The sequence below is a fragment of the Sylvia atricapilla genome, chromosome 11 (genome assembly GCF_009819655.1).
Source record: "Sylvia atricapilla isolate bSylAtr1 chromosome 11, bSylAtr1.pri, whole genome shotgun sequence".
In the NCBI taxonomy this organism is placed as follows: domain Eukaryota; kingdom Metazoa; phylum Chordata; class Aves; order Passeriformes; family Sylviidae; genus Sylvia; species Sylvia atricapilla.
The window spans coordinates 18,930,937-18,949,868 of record NC_089150.1 but is presented as its reverse complement, the minus strand read 5'-3'; the positions used below and the strand labels follow the sequence as shown (position 1 = coordinate 18,949,868).

At 43.6% G+C, this 18,932-nt stretch overlaps 1 protein-coding gene across 1 annotated transcript; it reads left to right on the top strand.

Moving 5' to 3' along the window:
• Positions 1-3,413: 3,413 nt before the first annotated feature.
• RAB43 (RAB43, member RAS oncogene family) lies at positions 3,414-17,494 on the top strand. Its single transcript, XM_066326967.1, has 3 exons — positions 3,414-3,691; positions 11,206-11,389; positions 12,257-17,494. Exons 1-3 carry the CDS (start codon positions 3,482-3,484, stop codon positions 12,508-12,510), a joined length of 648 nt encoding a protein of 215 aa, XP_066183064.1. The 5' UTR covers positions 3,414-3,481; the 3' UTR covers positions 12,511-17,494.
• The last annotated feature ends 1,438 nt before the right edge of the window (positions 17,495-18,932 follow it).

Sequence of the window (18,932 nt, the reverse complement as noted above, 5' to 3'; positions counted from 1 at the left end):
ACTAAACCAGCAACGATTTCAACCTGAAGGGAAGGACACAAATTGTGCCCGGCAAAAACTCAGAGCCCCCGAAGGGATTCCTTTGCCAGGCGCTGCTTTGTCTGACTGCTCTGAAACTGGACCAACATTGGCACCTAGTGGCTGCTGAATTCGACAGGGACAGAAGTTCCCTGAAGTTTGTCACCCTTCCCAAGACCTCAGAGGTGGGCTGAGATTTCCCAAACAAAGCTGCCAGCTCTTCCCACAGTTCCCAGCCAAGTTTCCTGTCCTGAAGGTGCAAGACGAAAAGACAGAAACCTGGAACTGTCCTAATTCTGGACACTGGGCAATGCAATCTCCATTTGCTTTCTTCACTGTGATTCATCATTTTTAGACATGCCTGGAATTTTCTGGTGCTACAACTCCCAAAGTCACAGCTCAATATTTATATTGCAATTTGACTGAGGTTTTATTTCTTATTTCTTCTGTTCTCCTAAAATCATGACGAACTTTGATGTAAATTCAAATTAGACTAACAACTTTGTACAATGGCTTCATCCTATCAAAGTGCGATAAAACAAAAAAAGGAAAAAATGTAGATTAAGGGAAACAAAATAATAAAATCAAATCCCTTTGTGGGTCTTTGTCTCTACCATTCCCTTACCGAACTGATGTGCAGCGACATTATGCTTAAAGCCCCAAATATCTTAAAACAACTTGAGCTCCCTCAGCAATCTGTACCAGGGAAAAGCTACCATCAAAAAGTCTAACAAATGTGACAATATCAGGGGATCCCAAACAGACACAAGGAGAATGAAGGCCCAGATTTTAGGATGTCTGATAAAAAGAATAAGGAGCCAGCAAATGCTGCAGATTTCCAGGTGTTTCTTTACTGAGTCTTTAGCACTTCGTGCAGTATTTCCTGGGCACACAGCCTCAGGCCAGTTGGTAAATCCCAGTTTATGTGTAGCCTGCTGCTCTGTGGGACTGGCTGTGCTGGAAATGCCAAGCACGAATCCTGGTGGTGGCAAATGCTGTTAAAGGAACCCAAAGACTCCCTGAGCCTGCCCTCCTGAAGGTGCAGCTCCAACTAAGGTGCTGCAGGTTGGAGCTCAGGGAACTGCACAGACACCCAAAACAAGGGGACTGGCTGTGAGGATGGGCCAAATAAACCGAGGGGTTTCATTTCATCAGCCAGTCTTCAGTATCTACGGCTGATTAGCAGAAGGTTTAAGAAATTAGTTCTGTAATTGGCATGGGTCTGGAGTGGTGTGCCTGTGTCCTCACACCCCGTGAGATAAAACCCGTGCCATGACTGCCTTTCATCCTCTACACAGCACAGAGCAGGAAAAATGGATGGGTGAGTAAGATTGATAAAAGCCTTCAGAAGGCAAGCAGAGGAGGATTTGCACTTCATTCATTCAGAAGATAATTAAGCTGTGCATATGAATATAGTATTTCAAACGACAAAGAGGCCAGTCTCCACAACTGAGTCATCTGAAAGAACTGGAAATAGCTGATGCTTTCTAAAACTAAAAACACCTAACATGGAAAACTTCATGAATACAATTACAATTTTTAAATTTGTTCTTCCCAGCTTGTTCTGGAACTTGGCTGATAACAAACACAACACCCGTATGGGCTGAGGAGCACGTCACATGTGACAAAGTCACACATGACAAAGTCACACGCTTCGCTGAACAGCTGCAGAACAGAAACAATTTCATTGCCAGGAGTCACCATGAGGGAGAACATTTTCATTTTTTCTCACAACAAGGGTAGGCTCTGCAAGCTTAGAAGTAGTACTCAATACAAATGCTTGGCTGGAGAAGTTTTGGACCCCGAATTCATCCCTGTTTGTGTATCAGTAATTTCCTTATAAATTGATGGTTCTGCTGCCACCTACAGAAACAGAACGCCCTTGGTCCAGCCTGACTGAGTACTCAAACCTCTGCCCTTGGCTGGAAGGCAACCATAGATCACCAAAAATACATATCCAGACCTCAAAAGGAATAATCATGGAGCCACCCAAAACCAGATGGATTTCAGAGGCAATTCAAGCCAAGCTGGCCTGGTTGCCTGTGCTGGTTCAAAGATTGTTCTCCTCCTGCACAACTACCTACGGGACAATTTAACTCTCAGTCTTTGCCATGAAACACTTTCATTTTACATTTTCATAACCTGAAACAATGAGGATAGAATTTAGCTGATCTTTGGTACAAAGAATGGAACGACAAAATGCACTCTGTCAATGTATTTTATTACATTGCTAAAGCTTATTATTAAATAAAAATAAGCTTATTAAAGCTTATTTTTATTAGCATCTTGATTTTCCACGTGACCTAAAGGAGAGCACCTGTTAAAGAGCACTTTACTTTGTAGATACCCAGGTAGCAGTTCAAACAAGTCATTCCAGACTCTTGCGATACATTTATCTTCATACAGAACCACCAGACGTAATAGCCACACACATCCATGTGCACAGGTCAGACGCGTAGCTGGATGTGAACAGCTCTAAAGCCTGACAGCACAGGACCTGGCAAGGGTGAAAAACCATAGCCCCGAGCCTCGGCCCGTGCCTGTGGAAACAAACCACACCCAGCCCAGACCTGAAAATGAAAAGCCAGCGAGGCGAGCCAGCTGCACTTCCTGGAAGGCTGAATGGCAACTGACTGCACTTGTTTATTTCTGCGAAAGGAATACACAAACCCAGCAGAACACAACACTGTCACTCGGCCCAGGACCGACACCGGAGGGTGCGGGGCTCCGCCCAGGGAGCGGCTGATGGCTCATCAGCACCACGGAGCCGCCACCGCCTGCTGGCACACACAGCGACCGACCCCGCCCGGTGACCGATCCCGGGGCATGACCGATCCCGGGGCATGACCGATCCCGGGGCAGTGATCGATCCCGGGGCATGACCGATCCCCGCCCGGTGACCGATCCCGGGGCAGTGACCGATCCCCGCCCGGTGACCGATCCCCGCTCGGAGCCGTCGCAGCCCGGCCGCGGGCGATGCCGGGCAATCCCGGGCGATCCCGGGGCGGTCCCGGCGCCGTGCCTGGCGATCCAGGGCGGTCCCGGGGCGGTCCCGGCGGTGAACCGGGGCGGACTGGGGCGGGCCCGGGGCGATCCCGACGCGGTGGCGGGCGGAGCGGGGCGGCCTCGGGGAGGTCCCGGGCGGTGCCGGCGGTGAACCGGGGCGGTGCTGAGGCGTTCCCGGGCGGTCCCGGCGCCGTGCCTGGCAATCCCGGGCGGAGTGAGGCGTTCCCGGGCGTTCCCGGGCGGTCCCCGGCGGTCCCGGGGCGGTGCTGAGGCGGTGCTGAGGCGGTCCCGGGGCGGTCCCGGGGCGGTGCTGAGGCGGTCCCGGGGCGGTCCCGGGCAGTCCCCGGCGGTCCCGGGCGGTCCCGGGGCGGTGCTGAGGCGGTCCCGGGGCGGTCCCCGGCGGTGGGGCGGCGGGCGCTGCGCAGAGCCGGCTGCCCTCGGCCGTAGCGCCCCCGCCATGCCCGGAGCGGCCGCGCTGGGCGCCGGCCCCGAGGCCGAGGAAAGCTACGACTTCCTCTTCAAGCTGGTGCTGATCGGCGACGCCAGCGTGGGCAAGACCTGCCTGGTGCAGCGCTTCAAGACCGGGGCCTTCTCCGAGCGCCAGGGCAGCACCATCGGCGTGGACTTCACCATGAAGAGCCTGGAGATCCAGGGCAAGCGGGTGAAGGTGAGCGGCGCCGGGCCCATGGGGCCCTCAGGCGGGCCGGAGAGCCGAGCGGGCCGGGGACAGTGGCCGCGGGGCCGGGCCGGGTCCGCCGAAAGCCCGGGCAGGGAAATCCTCCCTCAGGCTGCCCTGGGCTCCCTGTGCCTTCCCTCGGGCTGCCGGCCGTGTTTACAGGGCTCGGGAAAGCTCAGCTGGGCTCTCGCCTTTCCCGAAAGGGATGTGGAACTGGCAGGTTGAGAGAAGGTTCTTAAACTAGGCGTGTTGTTATCTTGAGACACGGTTTACAGAGTGTCACAGGAAGTGCCGTTTTTACGGTTCTTCTTTATGGAACCAATATAGTCTAAATTTGACATCTACTTCTTCTTCTTTTTTTTTTTTTTTTTTTTTTTTTTTTTTTCATGCTGGAGGAAATCAGCTGGTTGTTAGGGTTGGAAGGAGCCTAGGACGTGTGGATCTGTGCTCAGATTCTCAGTGGCACAGATCCCCTTGGGCTGGGCTCACCCTGTGAGCGCCGGCAAACAGTGCGGACAAAATGTTTAAAGCACCTGCGGTTTATAGTAGATCCTTTAAACTGGGCTCAATCCCGTCACCAGCCCCCCCAAGAAAGGGATCGAACAACTACCCTTTCCCCAGGTTAGACTAAAAAGCATTTAATCCGGGCACTGCCTGGGGAAAGGCGATGGAATTGTGAAGCTTTTGGTGACACACAAACACAGGGATGCCGTTAAGTTTTGGCCTGTGTTTCGCAGAGGAGGTGTCAAAGTCCTCTGCTGTGTTTTTTTCTCTGGGTGAGCAGAGTATTAAGGTGAGAAAGCTGCGGAAAAGAGAAGAAATGAAGCCTCTGGTTTTTAGGAACAGAGAGGGATTAGCAGTCCCACACCCTGCTTGTTTATTTAGCAGTGTTTATTTTGTTGTTAGTGTCACACTTTTCCCTGGCACGTCTGCCTGGGGCTGGGAGCTGAGAAGGAAACTCAGGTTTTCTTGGAGCTGTCAGTGCCTCTTCCACACTTCGTGGCAAGTGACGAGTGGGGTTCTCCCTTAAGGTTGAAACCTGGCTGCGTTTAAATGCCGGGCACACAGAAAGTGACAAATGTGTCTGCTCCTGGTGCCAGGAGTACCCCAGGAAATCAGCCAAACTTCCTAGGTGTGCTTTTTCACGTTGTCACTACTTACGCCTGAATATTCCTGGAGTAGGAGCCTGTCTGTAGCAAAGCCTGTGTGTTATTTTTTAAGTATTTTACAAAAAAACAAGTAAAGAAGTGCAAGGTCTTGAAACTTTTTGTTTGGGTTGTTCTGTACTTCCACTTGGGAAAAAAAAAAAAAAAAAAAAAAAAAAAAAAAGGAATGCACATATTGAAGAAGAGTGTTTTAAGTATTATTTTAGGGAAATTAATCCAACACTCCTGCTGATTTACCTTACAGATACTTTTGTCAGCTGCTGAGTCAGGGACACAGGCTGAATATGAAAGCATTTGCTTGAAGGGATGTTTTTCTTGTTTGGTCTGTTCAAGTTTGGAGGGTGTGTGAAGTTTAATTCAGACTTTTCCCGTTGGATTGAGATTTCCCAGCAGCCCGTCTAACCTGGGTCAGATTTGCTGAGCATGCTCTTGGAACACAGGAAATAAAGAAGTAATTTTTGGGCTCCCTTACACACACTATTTGCACTTCTTGCCTTACAAAAGCAGGCCAGGTAATTGCTGCTTTGATTTCCTTAGGGGTTTATGCTACTCAAGACAGTATTGTTTCCTATTTAACAAATAGTGCAGGAATGAAAAAAAACCCCTGTTTTTATAATGTTTTAGAGGTTCATCTTTAGAAGTTCCTTCAGAACAAAGTGTCTACAAGAAAAAAAATTGGAAAAAAGAAAAAAAGAAAGAAACAGGGAGCTCTTGAACGCTACTTGTTCCACCTTCCCAGTGGCCAAAACTTCATTTTCAGTCTGGCTAAGGGTAGTATGGCAACCCAACACTTATTTTGAGATTGAAACAAACAATTTAAAGTTAAATGTGCCCCTTTCTGTTTCAACCTTCAAGTGTTCCCGTCGCAGTTACATAATATTTCTGAAACATTTAGAACCAAGAATTTTAGGTCTCACTTTCCTTTGATGTGTTGGGTTTTTTTGGGTAAAGGAAAAGATGCCTGTTGGAATACTGAAGGTTAAGGTGCTGCAAATAACTTCCTTTTTTTAAATATTTATGAAACTTGAGGCTTTCCTTGCACCTTGAAGCTGTGTTCTTTCAAGTGTCTCACGTGGTGTTCCATACACTGCTGCTGAAGCTGACTAAACTTCATATAGAAAGAAAACAGCTTTATGAAATGTCTGCAGGCTGTCTTCATTTCAAGAAATGTTCTAGTACATGCTGTTGGAAATTGTGGCATACTGCTTTCTCTAAAAGACATCCTTCCTGGCTGGCTAAATCCTGGAGTACAGACTGTAGCGCCCCAAAGTTGGTCTTGTTAATCACCCAAAAGTGTTTAAAAGTGGCGTTAATCACTTAATGCATGGTGATTAAAGTCCTATTGATAAAATAATTACTTGTTCTTGGAGTGATAGAAAAAATCTGGCAAACAGAACAAAACCGTTTTATAACTGTTATGTCACTGCAAGAAAAGATATTTATAAAATGCTGGAACTAAGATTTTACATAATGATAGGCAAGGACATTCTTAAGTCCAAGTCCATAAATCATGGTTAGTAATAACAACAGTCTTTTTCTTTTGATGAATTACCTCCTGTGAGCTGATTGTCTTTAATGTCTACTTTATGCTGTCATTTCAGAGTGTCTTACATAAAGTATTTTTTCCTCTGTGCCATAGTTTTTTTCTCCCTCAGCATAACTTTCAGAAAGTAGCAGGAGAGAAGAACAGTTGAAAACACATTCCTTTTACAACAAACACTTCTTTATGTACCACTGCACTTCTTCATTCACAAGCTTTTTCAGCCCATATGTTATCAAGATTATTGGCTTTGATTCAGGCCTCCTGGCTGTGAACTGTATTCCTTTCAGAATGGCCAAAAATGTATTTTTGTGTCATGATCTGGCTGAATTGCCAGTAACACAAAGTTGGGACTTGTTAACTGGCCTGTCTCCTGACTGGGGATTTAATAACTTTGCTACACAGATAAAAGCAGAGCTATTGGAAGCAATATTCTTTGATATCCAGAGGAAAATGTAGCTCTCTGTCAACTCCTTTGACACTCATAACCTGGAGCAAATGGGAATGCTACATTCCCAAAAAAGAGGAATTCCTCATTGTCTGAGAATTGTGTAGGGAAACTTTTGAATGGAGCAGTTCATCCTGACTCTTCTGTCCATGAATATCACTTTAAATTGAAATACAGCGCCACAGAGATGTTGCTTTTGGCAAAAACTGCATGGATTAAGTTGCAAGGCTGTTTCAATAAATGTTTTTAGGAGCCAGTGTTGTGATTTGCCAGCCTGCAGGAATGTATATTATTGTTTGCCATTTGAGATGACAGGGTTCAGACACAGTTGGTTAAGACTCATTTAGCACAGTCTTTAGGTCCAGTATTTCACTGCTGGGAAATTTTTTGGAATGTTGCTGCAAAAGTGACATCTCTGTTTTTGTGAAGGAAGGTATCAGCTGGAGGATGTACTTAGTCATTATTTATGCTGCTCCACAAGCAGGAGTACACCTGAACTCCTGTGATACTTTAGAAGAATCAGGAAAGTACTTAATAAATTATGTAGGAAGTGAGGGAGGGAAAAATTATTTAATGTGTCTTGGGGCCATCTGTTAAGCATTAACCTCTGATAAACAATATGTTTATCAATGCAAAAAGCAGCCACTTTGGCCCGTTTGATAATGAACATTTCCTGTGCTCTTTGGTCAACCTGTCACTCACCATCTTCAACATTTTGTCTGTTTCTGTAGTTCAAAATCTGCTTTCTGAGCAGACATCCCAGAATGATGTTCCAGAGAACCTCTGTGAATTTTACCACCTTCTGTTTTCCAATTGAAACACTCCTTGTTTCAGATTTTTTTCCTGCTGTCTCTCACTGTCCTTTATGTGGCACCATGAAGAGTGTGGCTGTCCAAAAAGTTCAAAGCTAAGAGCAGATAAAAATAATCAGGTTTTGTGAGGAAATGAGCGTTCAGTAGTGAAACAATTATCAGGAGAAATGTGACTCCTTGATTCTGCCATATTCCTTGTGAACAATGAGTATTTATTCCCTGTTCTTTACCCTGGGCTCTTTTGTTCCTAGCACTGGTTCCCCTGAAGGCCTGCCCCCAATCTCTGATTTCAGAGGTGTTTTAATTAGTGGTTTTAAATGAATTCAGCACAATTCTGCAGCAATCTCAACTTCTCTCTGTCTTTCTCACACCAGAGGAGTTGCCAAATTACAAAATCAGGAACTGCTTTTAGAGGTTACTGAGTGACAGACGTGGCCGAAGCACTTAAATCAAGGGAATAAATAATTAAGAACTTTGTGTCATTTACAACATATGTCATACACGAGCATATTTTTCTAAATAAACTGTGGCTAGTACAGTTCTTTTGGTATTTAAATTTTAACTTAAACTGAGGGATTTTGGAATGAGAAATACTAAGACTAGATTTTTTTTTTCCCCAAGAGTTTTCAATGGTTATTTTTTTGTCAAGAGTTACAGTAAATATAGTTTAACAGAAATACTATGTAAAACTTGTACTATGCACAAGCTGGTTAAAGTTATAGTTGTGATTGGTATTTTTGTATAGTTGTCATGGTTCTTTTTCAGTAGAACTCTGTGAAATGTATCTCTGTAGACATGCTGGAGAAAGTATTGGTTACTTAGCATCAGAACTGGCAATTTTAAATAATTATTTAGTAATTATAAATGAATTTATAATTTAGTAGTTAGAAATAAAAATAATTTATAATTATACTTTTAACCATATGTCAGACTGATTAATGTTACATGGAAATATTTTTCTTGGCACTTCCTAAAGATGCTGTCAAGCAGACTACCTGAGTTTTTCCTTTACACTTGCTTTACATTAAGTGATCTGGTTCCTAATACTTCCCTGCTGGGTCTGTAGTGTGTATTCTTAATGATATGACAGTATTCAAATGACAAACTATGTGACAAGGCAAGGTTTTCAAGCATCCAAACTGAGGGAGGAGTTGTTCTTAGCTCAGTCATTCTGCACTTTTATTTACACCACATGAAAAGTGTAAGCGAAAACAATTTTATTTTTTAATTCAGGTGTTTCCAGTTTGTCTGTATGCACAGAATCCCTCAGGCCCTTCCCAGGAGTTGAGTAATCATAATTAGCATTTTCTAGCACTCGACCTAATCAAGTATTGAGATTTAACAAACACAAAGGTCTGGTGGGAGACCTGGGTACAGAGATCATCCATGAACCTGCCCCCAGTTTCTTTGTCTCTGCTAATTGCTGTTGACTGCTCTGAACCATTATCTGTGTCATTAACAATCATTGCTCTGTGGTTTTCTGAGGCCATTACAGTCTCTTCCCCTTCTCTGAGAATATCTTACCAGAACTGAGAAGCCCTTTCTCCTTGGATTGATTCCCTCTAAGCTGTACATATATCAGCTGGGATCTGAATGCTTGCTTAGCACAGGAAATGAGATCTTATCAGCACAGCCTTTTCCAAAGTGAAATGTGCTGCTCGAAAATGCAGCAGAGTCAGAAGATACCAAGAAAACACTCCTGTGCAAAAGAAGTAAAAGGAAAAATGATTCCATATTATTTGGTATGGATAAAATAGCACTGGCACATTGTGTTGTCGACAACACTTTAAAATAAGGAGGTTCAGAGAAGGGGAAAGCCATAAATAAAAGGTCCATGCTATGGGAAGATTAAAAACCCCAGTAGTGTTTGCTTATGTTCTTTTTCAGTGGAGATGCAGGATTTAAGGAATAGCACAAATAGACAAGCTCTGGTCTCTCATTTATCATTTGGGGATAGAGAAATGAAAGTGCAACAGAATATAGATTTATAAAGGAGAATTCTTTAGACTGCATATTGAAGCCAAGAGCTTTGGAAGATTCAGAAAGGATTAGAGATTTATATGGAGGATGAGAACATCCACAGTTACTTTAGATTAAAAGATCCTGGAATATAAGCCATCGTGTTCCAGGACGTTAGACAACCTATAAACCAGCAGGATTTACAAAGAAATTCCCTATGAGCAGGATATTGTGTTTGTCCACTCTGAATTATTCTTCCTCTGGAACATCTAGTACTGGGAACTCAAACTCTGATACTAAACTCATGATTCTTTTGCTGCTGGATTTAGGCAAAAGTATATAAGCCAAGCATTTCTTTTTCCCGTCCAGATGTAATGTCTGGTTTACCATCCAGAAAAGGACAAGTGATTTAGACTGGCCAGATCCTTGACTGACTTTATTGAAACTTAGGATTGCTGGCATTTTGTTTACACACTCTTTTATCTATATTCTTTTAATTGTGTCGTATTTCCTTCTAACACAGCGCCAGTGCTCTCAGATTGTGTGACCACATCCTGCTCCCTTCGTTCCAGTCCGTGACAGAACTGGCAGAACCACAGGTGGTGTGGTAGCCAAAACTCACCTGTGCTTTCAGTGACACACCAGGTGACCTTGGTGCAGGCTGGCACCTTGTTCTGCTGCCTCTGCTGCAGTTGGTGACAAAAGGGTAGGGCTGGGCACACCAAAGAGTTCCAAAGTCTGCCACAGAAGGAGCTCACTGGCAGGAAACCAGGGTCCCAAGTGAGGCAGGTACAAACTTTGAGCAGCCAAGTTCTCAGCATAGATTACATATATATTTATATATATGTAATTATTATATATCTGCTTATATCAAGGTTCTCAAGCATAGATTCTCATCCTTAGATCATGATCAAAAGGCTAGAATGTATTGCATATACAGGTGTGAGGTTTTTATCTTCTTTTCGTCATGTTAGAGCCAGGATTCACACACAGGAATCACAGTTTCGTGTTTGGACTCAGTGTTTATTAATTTTTATCTATAGCACAGCCTCAGGAGTTGTGAGCTCTAACCAGCAAGGTAGAAAACTGAGGTAAAATGGATGGATCTAACTCTTTCCAAGGTTATTTAAGTGCTAATCACCCAATAACAAGATGACACCTATATTATTTATACTTTTGACCCAATAACTGACCACCCAAGGCCCGCAATGTGGACACTTCACCCAATTAGAAAAAAACACCTGAAACCAAGAAGAAGGTGAGGAAGAAGGACTCAGACAATGCCCTAAATCCTCCATATTGCCCCATATACATTCCTGTATCCTAAACCCTAAATTTTCAGCTTCCAGAATTCCAGCTTACAGGAGATTTGGGTCAAGGCCCTTGGATCAAGTCCTCTCTCTTGGTTGAGGAGAGCAGCTGCTGTGTCACCGTGTGCTGTGTGTGTCACTGTGTGCCGTGTGTCTGTGGCCGTGTGTCACCGTGTGCCGTGTGTCTGTGGCCGTGTGTCACTGTGTGCCGTGTGTCTGTGGCCATGTGTCACTGTGTGCTGTGTCTCACGCTGTGCTGTGTCCCCTCAGCTGCAGATCTGGGACACAGCAGGCCAGGAGAGGTTCAGGACCATCACGCAGAGTTACTACCGCAGCGCCAACGGGGCCATCCTGGCCTATGACATCAGCAAGAAGGCCTCCTTCCTGTCCATCCCTCGCTGGATCGAGGATGTCAGGAAGTACGCTGGCTCCAACATCGTGCAGTTACTCATTGGTGAGTTGGGAATCTCAGGGCTTCTTTAATGTGGACACAGGCTTTGTTTCTGCCTGAAGTTAAGGCGTGTGCCATAGACCCGACTGGAAATTTTACCAAAAGAGCTGATTTGCTTTGCTCTGATTGACTTCTGTTAAGGAATAGACTTTGAGTCCTTTGCATCTCATTTAATAGAGAACTGGGGTGCCCAGTTCTGAGGCACAGCTGCTGTGGAGTTATTTCGTTGCATTTCACATCATCTCGTTGCATTGCATCTCATTGCATTGCACTGCATTTCCTCATAAAGATCTTCAGGTTTCCAGGGTCCAGGGAAGCTCCACCGTAGCAAGCTGGTGTGCTTTGGTGGGTTGGAACACACACACACATACATAATTCAGCAGAGAGGTAATTTTGGAAGGACTTTGGGGCAATCAGAGTTTGCCAGTCCTTTGCTACAAGTTCTGCTTTCCAGCCCAAATGTTTTGGATTCAGATGTGGCTCTTGGGGCCTGTAGAGCTGCTGATACAACAGCAGTACCATTCTAGATTTCCCTGGGAATCAGCAGACAACTGCTGTTCTCACAGGATGGTTTTAACTTCAATTTCTAGCCAATTCTCCTCTGTTAGGGTCTGCAGCCAACCACTGCTCAGTTACTTTTTTCTGTTCCTTATGGGTAACACAGAGATACAGGTTGGAAAGGGCTGGGGAGATTATCCAGTCCAACCAAGGCCAGAGTCAGGTTGGTCGGGGCCTTTTCAGCCACATTTTGAAAATCTACGGAATGGAAATTCTTCAGCTTCCTTGGGCAACCCGAGAACCTCCTGCCAAGCGCTTCCTGTGACACAAACAAGCCGTGATCAATGGCTCTGTTGTTTCCTTTCCTTCCAGGAAACAAGTCTGACCTAAGTGACCTTAGAGAGGTTCAGCTGGAGGAAGCTCAGAGCCTGGCTGAACACTATGACAACATCATCTGTGCCATAGAGACCTCTGCGAAGGACTCCAGCAACGTGGAGGAGGCTTTTGTGAAGGTGGCCACGGAGCTGATGATGAGGCATGGAGGGCCCATGTTCAGTGAGAAGAGCACTGACAGCATCAAGCTCGACAGCAAGGACGTTGTGGAAGGCTGGGGGTGTGGTTGCTGATAAGAGCTAGCTGATATCCCTAACTTTACTGGAATTTAGATGGTGCTTCACCCTAATGCTGAGTAGCATGGTAGCCATATTCTCCTCCTCCTCCTGTGAAACCAGCAATTTTGTAGAAGTTAGACACACAATCCTGTTTGCTTCAGTGTCTTATTTTTAAAAAGGGACTTTGGAGAGGTAGTCCTAAAAGTCAAACCCTCTGAAAAACTTACTCAGCGTTTGTCCCCACCATTTTATTTTCTGTAACCTTCATACGAGTTACAAAAAAATGGAGGAAACTACTCTGAACTTGGTATTTTGGGGTGGGAAGACATTTGGTTGGGGAAGAGGCTGATGCAAACCCAAAGATCTAAGCATTTAGCATGGGACTGGTGGCAAAGGAGGTCGTTTTTGGAGTAGGCAATCTTGACAGTGTCTCTTCAAATCCTCAGCACTCCACTAGTGACCAGAAAGTGTCAGTGCTTTGATGATGGTATTTCAAGGGTCATAATAGCCAAGATTTTGATTATAGGACCAAATAGCAGTCACCTGTCCTAGGGCACATGAGTTGCTGTTGGAACAGGCCCAGGTGGGGGAGCTGCTCTCAGGTTTTGTTCTCATTTGAAGTTAGTGTTTTAACAGAAACCAAAAGCAGCCTCAGCTCTGTCACAAGCAGGATTGGACCAGGGTGGTGATTTAAAACAGCCTTGAGGAGAGGGAAGATGCATTTCATTTGCCTGTTACTTGCACAAGTGATAGCTCCTTTTTCCAAGTGGAAGCATCACTGAGGTTTTGCCCTCAGGTCTCATCATTTCATTCCCCAACTCAAGACCTGCACCACTGGGAACAGGAACTGGAGAAACCTTGAACTGACTGTAGCCAAGATCTCTTGCCATGTGCCTAATGGTCAAATACAGGGTTCATTCTGGTCAAACATTTGATGTTATGGTACCAGAGTGCATAAGTGGCATGAGTGGATTTGATTTTTTTTTATTGGTTTTGTTTTTTTAAACCATCTCTTTAAATACTACATGGGCATATAATGGGGAAGAAGACCTCAGAATAGCTGAGAAGTGCATGACTGCAACTTCTTGGTTGTGAGAAACGAGTGTCTTTTTGAGTGATTCCCTCCCAAATTCCCTTTGTACCCAAATGTTCCCCTCTCCCTAGCACAAGTTACCAGTTGCTTTTCATTTCTTTAAAGGATTCAGCAGGAAAAAAATCTTTCATAGTGGATCAAAAGTCTACATAAAGTAAAATAGATTTCAAAATCCAGTTCTTTCAGATGCAGCTCTGTAGAGTATCTTGTAGATGTAGCTGAGGTACTGATGGATTCCTCTGCATTTACACTCTCAGGCACCCTACAAAAGTGGATTTGCAAGGAGAGCAGGAGCAGCAATATTTTATAAAGCAAATGTGTTCAGGGATGGCAATCCTGATAATTTGAAGGAGTTACTTTTCAAAAAGCACTCACTTGACGTCACTTGTCTCTTTGAAAAATCCAGATCAAAAAGGACTTGAACTGTTTTGTTACTAGGGCTGCACCAGTTTAGTCATCCAACATATCCAGTGTCATGAAAATTAGGACGATTTAGGAAAGGGCTAATGGATACCAATTTTAATACTCTTCATCTTCCTGTAGCAAATATGAAACCAGTCTCTCCTCTTTCTGTTTTTTTAAACTGTGAGGTAGATAACGGAGGAGTATTGTGTGCTTTGTAGCCTGTTTGCTTCTATCTAAGGGGTTAGTTTTCAAGTTTTATAGTTGTGAGAATGAAAAAGGCCTTAAATTTTTTCAACTAGTACAGCTTTCACAATTCTGCTATTTTCTACAGGAGGGCAGGCTGAGCTGCAGGACTTGGTTGTGTTTTTGGATAGTTTTCCAGGATATTCCTACTTCCAAAGACAGGAGGCAAAAAATGTCCAGCTAGACATTTGGGGATTTAAAATTGGGAACGGGGATGAAAATGGGAATTTTCCATACCCTAGTTGGTGTATTCCCTATATTCTCCTCTCAGAAGAAACTGGGAAAGACAGTCCAGGCTAAAACTCAGTGCTGGTGACTGCTTTTCCTCCTGGTGAGATCCTTAAGGTACAGAAAATTTGCAGACATTTCACTTTCTATCTGTAGGTCATGGTCCTGCAGTTCTGCTTGAACAGGGACCCCCAGATGAGCTCAGCCCCCCATTACCTGCAGGATTAGTGCCAAATTATTTTAATGCTGAGGAAAATCCACATGCATTTAAGAACAGTATTGCTACTTCTCAGACTGAAATCCACAGTTTACATAGTAACTCATCCTGAAACTGGAACAAGAAGCAAAATTAATATAAGTCCTGCTTCCAGTGCAGCCAGTGAATGATTGTGCTTTTACAGTAGATGAAGGACTGAGGAATTATTGATCCATTTTCTTCATTTATGAAGTTTTTCTAGTCAAAAGTAGAATTAGACCAGGCACTACACTTCTCTTTACAATTTGCCTGGATGTATCTCTTAAACTAGGCTTGAAGGGTGAGGCTCTGTCTGCAGGTCCGCCTGGTTCACTCAGAAAATGTTCAATACAGCAGCAGTGATGGGTTTGCTGTACTTTAAATGAAGGCACCAATTCCAGTTAGTGTTCAGTTTCCTGCAGAAAACTAAAGCTGTGGCTTTAAATCACTTTTGTCTTTTAACTCTTGGCTCTTCCACGTTGTAGCAAGTGGAGTACAAGTTTGCATGCCCTCCTGACTGAACAAAAGAAATAAAAGAAGACCTGGTTCATTTTTTATTCAGAAGAAACCTGAAGACCTGGTTTATTTTTTAGGTTAGCAGCTGGTGGTGCCTGGGCTGTCAGCAGTTAAAATTTATTTTGATTACCAAACCCTTCCTTTGTTCACTGCCCACTAGGCAGGGAGCTTCTTGACCAGAAATAAACAGTAAATTTAGAGCTTTTCACTGCCCTGCTGAAGACTTTCTCAGACCTGGGAGCTGTGGAATTCAGGCATGAGGAAGATGGTTGGTTTAACTCCATTAATCCTATTGCAGCCAAAAGGATGCCTGGGTGAAGAGAGTGAGGAGCAATAAACCTGTGATTTACGGGTAAAAACCTGAGTTTCAGCTGCCAGGGTATAAATGGGCACTGATGGACATCAGGTGAATAATTCAGTAGTGCTTGTTCAGAGTTCACAGCATAAGCATTTGCCAAGAAATCTGTTTACTGCCAGTTGAACATTAACAAGGCTATGGTGCAGTAACTGCTTTTAAGCAGATCCTCTTGGCTGCTCATGTATTTGCATTAGTATTTATCATTTCTTTTTGGCAGTACCAAAGTGTGCAAAAATATTACAAAAGCACAGGAGGGGATATTGATCTCTGCCTTGCAGCACTTGGGAGTGCAATGCAGAGGCAAATACTGAAATGAAACCATCAGCACAATGTGGTTCCCAGGAGACTTTGTTACCCTTTGTATTGATTTTAAGCTAATTTTATCTCCAGTTTCTCATCCAGTTCCATCATCACGGATGGAACTTGGACAAATATTTATAATTATGTAAACATAAAATCAAATGAACGTCGGCCCAGAAACCTGCTGGTGTTTGCTTCGCAAAACAAAATTGGAGAAAAATGAGAACACCTAAGAACAGAGGAGAAATCCTGATGATTTCCGTACTCTCGCTGCACTGGAAAGCAGGTTTTTCAGGGGGAAAAATCTAAATGAAGCCCAGCTAAAACCACCCGTAGCTTTCCTATCAGCTAATACTGACAGATTTCCAAGAACTTCACCAAAAGTGGAGCTCTTGCTCCCTTTGGGTGCCTAGATTCTCATATGTAAAAACAAGGGTTTGGAACCTTGTCCTTTGGACACAGCATGCAAACTTGTCTTGAAAACTTGAAGACATTTTTTTAAAAGTGAGCCAGAGCTGCATTTCCACAGACATGAAAGCTGCAGACAGATGCCTCCCAAAGTCTTTAAAAGCATCTCGGTACTGCTGCAAATCAAGCACAAAACTTGTGTGGAAGAGGTTTTTGCACTAAAGGGAAATAGTTATCAGAGAAAAAAAATCATTAATGTGAAAGGCAGAGCATCCTGATTATTCTGCATTTTTCATGTTCATTTCCTGTTTCAATGCTGTGCATAAGTAAGGTTTTTTTTTCCCTTTATAAATGATATGAAAATAGATAAAGTGTGAAAAGTAGTTTGATACTTGACAAAATAAATGCTTTCTTATGAGAGTGATAATATTGATGAGGAGAATAACTTTGCTATTAGGGTTTGGTGGTGCAGTATCAGGGATTCCCCACAGAGCTGTGTTGGGATGGTGTGAGACACAAAAACCATTCCCAAAACGGGGGGACACCAGACCCTGTCCTGCCTGCCTGCCAGAAAATAGATACACAGGCATGTACTGAGCAGAAGGTGAATTTAGTTCTTTGTAATGATCTTTAAAGATTCCTGGTTTAGATTTCTGATAGGCAGATGTGCTCTGTGCTATCAGCCAGTTTTTCCCTCTTCTGTGCCTCACTTGCTGAGATCTGACAGGTGAAAACCCCACAACTCCAGAGCAGGGAGCATCCCAGCCAGTCTGGCTCACACACACCTCCTGGGGGGAAGGTAAAAATCTCTTAATTCATATTGAATTCATTCACTGCATTCCAAAATTATTTGAGGGGTTTGGGTGATAACAGTGTTAAAATGGTTCTGCATTTTTCTAGGTCAAATCTGTTGCTTTCCAAGGTTTCTTTGAGAGATGCAGGCTGTACATTTCTAATCATCAGTAACTGTTTTGCTTTTAAACTTTCTTATCACAATACTGACTGAAATGATTTGGAATATGAGGAGACAAGGGAGCAAGCTTGCATACTACGGTAATTTTTTATACTTTACCTTCATCTATTTATGAATTTATTATGAAAAGTATTTTTAAACATGAAGCCTGCTTTTGTTGTGAGTTTTAGCAAAGTAGTGGATACATTGTACTGTGTATCATTAAAAAGGTTTAATTAAAAGTAAAACTTTGGCAATTAATACCCTTTGTTGTTACTTTATGCATGTACCTTGTCATGGTAGATGATCAGAAACAAAATCAATTTGAAGAAATTATGGCTCCTGTCCTACAGTGGTGTATGGTCTACTTTTACACAAGATATGACCTAATGTACCCTTAATTCAACAAATGGTGCTGAACTAACTTTCTCTTATCCTCCCAACTGTCCATGACTTCCAGAAATGCATGCACTTCAATTGTTCCCAATTGGCAAACTCCAGCAGAGCTGTCTGGAAGATGAAGAATGAACCCCAAAATGCGCATTGTTGGAGAAGTGCAAATAACTTCTTCAGTGCTTGCAATTAAGTGTGAACAATGTAGTTACAACTGTACCTCCCCAGGGGAACGTTTAGATCCTGGATTTTATTGGAGTGCTGTAAATTAAACAAAGCAACACCCCTTTGTTTTTGCTTGGCTCTTTAACTGGAACGTCAGCAGATGGGTATTTGTGATCCGCAGGAGCCAAATATTGAATTACTGGGTTTGCACTGTCTGCTGCTCTAGTAACAGCCTCAGGTGTCAAAAGAGGGGTTGTCAATGCCATGGCCAGGCTCTAGAGCTGCTTCCTCACACTGCTGAATTTGTCAGTCAGTTCCCTTTAAGGACACATTTTTACTGCTGGAACTTGTGGCTGTAACTGCCCTGGAGAGGATGGTGAGAGGATGGGTGAGAGAGGAAATAGTGCAGGTGTCACCAATAACATCTACCTGCTCTTGGGAGGGACTGACCTGCATTTTCTCATGTGTTCTACACATTTATACCGCAGTTTCTACATCTGTGTGGAGAAAAAAACAACTTTTCCCTTTTAATGACTTTTTATAAGTGCATGTGGTGAACACTTAAAAATTATTTCCCGTTTCTGGGAACTCTCCCTGGAATTCTCTTAGAATGTGAAATGGTTTGGATACAAACCAAGAGATCTACACACACTACAACCATTTTTCTTTTGCTCTGGTGAACTGACCTTTCATTATGTACCTGCAAAAAAAAAAAACAAAACAACCCAACCCTGTATTTTTTATAGTTTAAGCTCACTGAATATTTTTTCTCCACATCTGTGGGCAGGAAGTTAGCTGTTAAACCAGATACAATTCCATAAAACGAGGCACCAATCCCAAATCCTATTGAAAATCTGATTTTGAGATTCTTACCTGTACAACAGGTGCTGCTTCTGCTTCAGGAGAAAGGTAAATAAATAAACCAATAAATAAATCAATCACCTGGTGGGTGTTAAACTGTAAGGCACGTTTAGCATGAGCCCAGATTCCAGTACTGGATTCTGAGCTTGGCACACCAGACCAACACAATGCAAAGAGGAGAACTTTGAATTCAGACCAGCTGAGTCCCAGGTGGTCTGAATTCGACAAACCAATCTTTACACCAAATAAACCCACCTGTGCTATTGGAATATGCACTCAT

Coding starts and splice junctions, on each gene's coding strand:
- RAB43 (XM_066326967.1), top strand. CDS start 3,482: ATGCCCGGAGCGGCCGCGCTGGGCGCCGGCCCCGAGGCCGAGGAAAGC. Junction 3,692..11,205: donor TCCAGGGCAAGCGGGTGAAG/GTGAGCGGCGCC, acceptor GTGTCCCCTCAG/CTGCAGATCTGGGACACAGC. Junction 11,390..12,256: donor CATCGTGCAGTTACTCATTG/GTGAGTTGGGAA, acceptor CTTTCCTTCCAG/GAAACAAGTCTGACCTAAGT.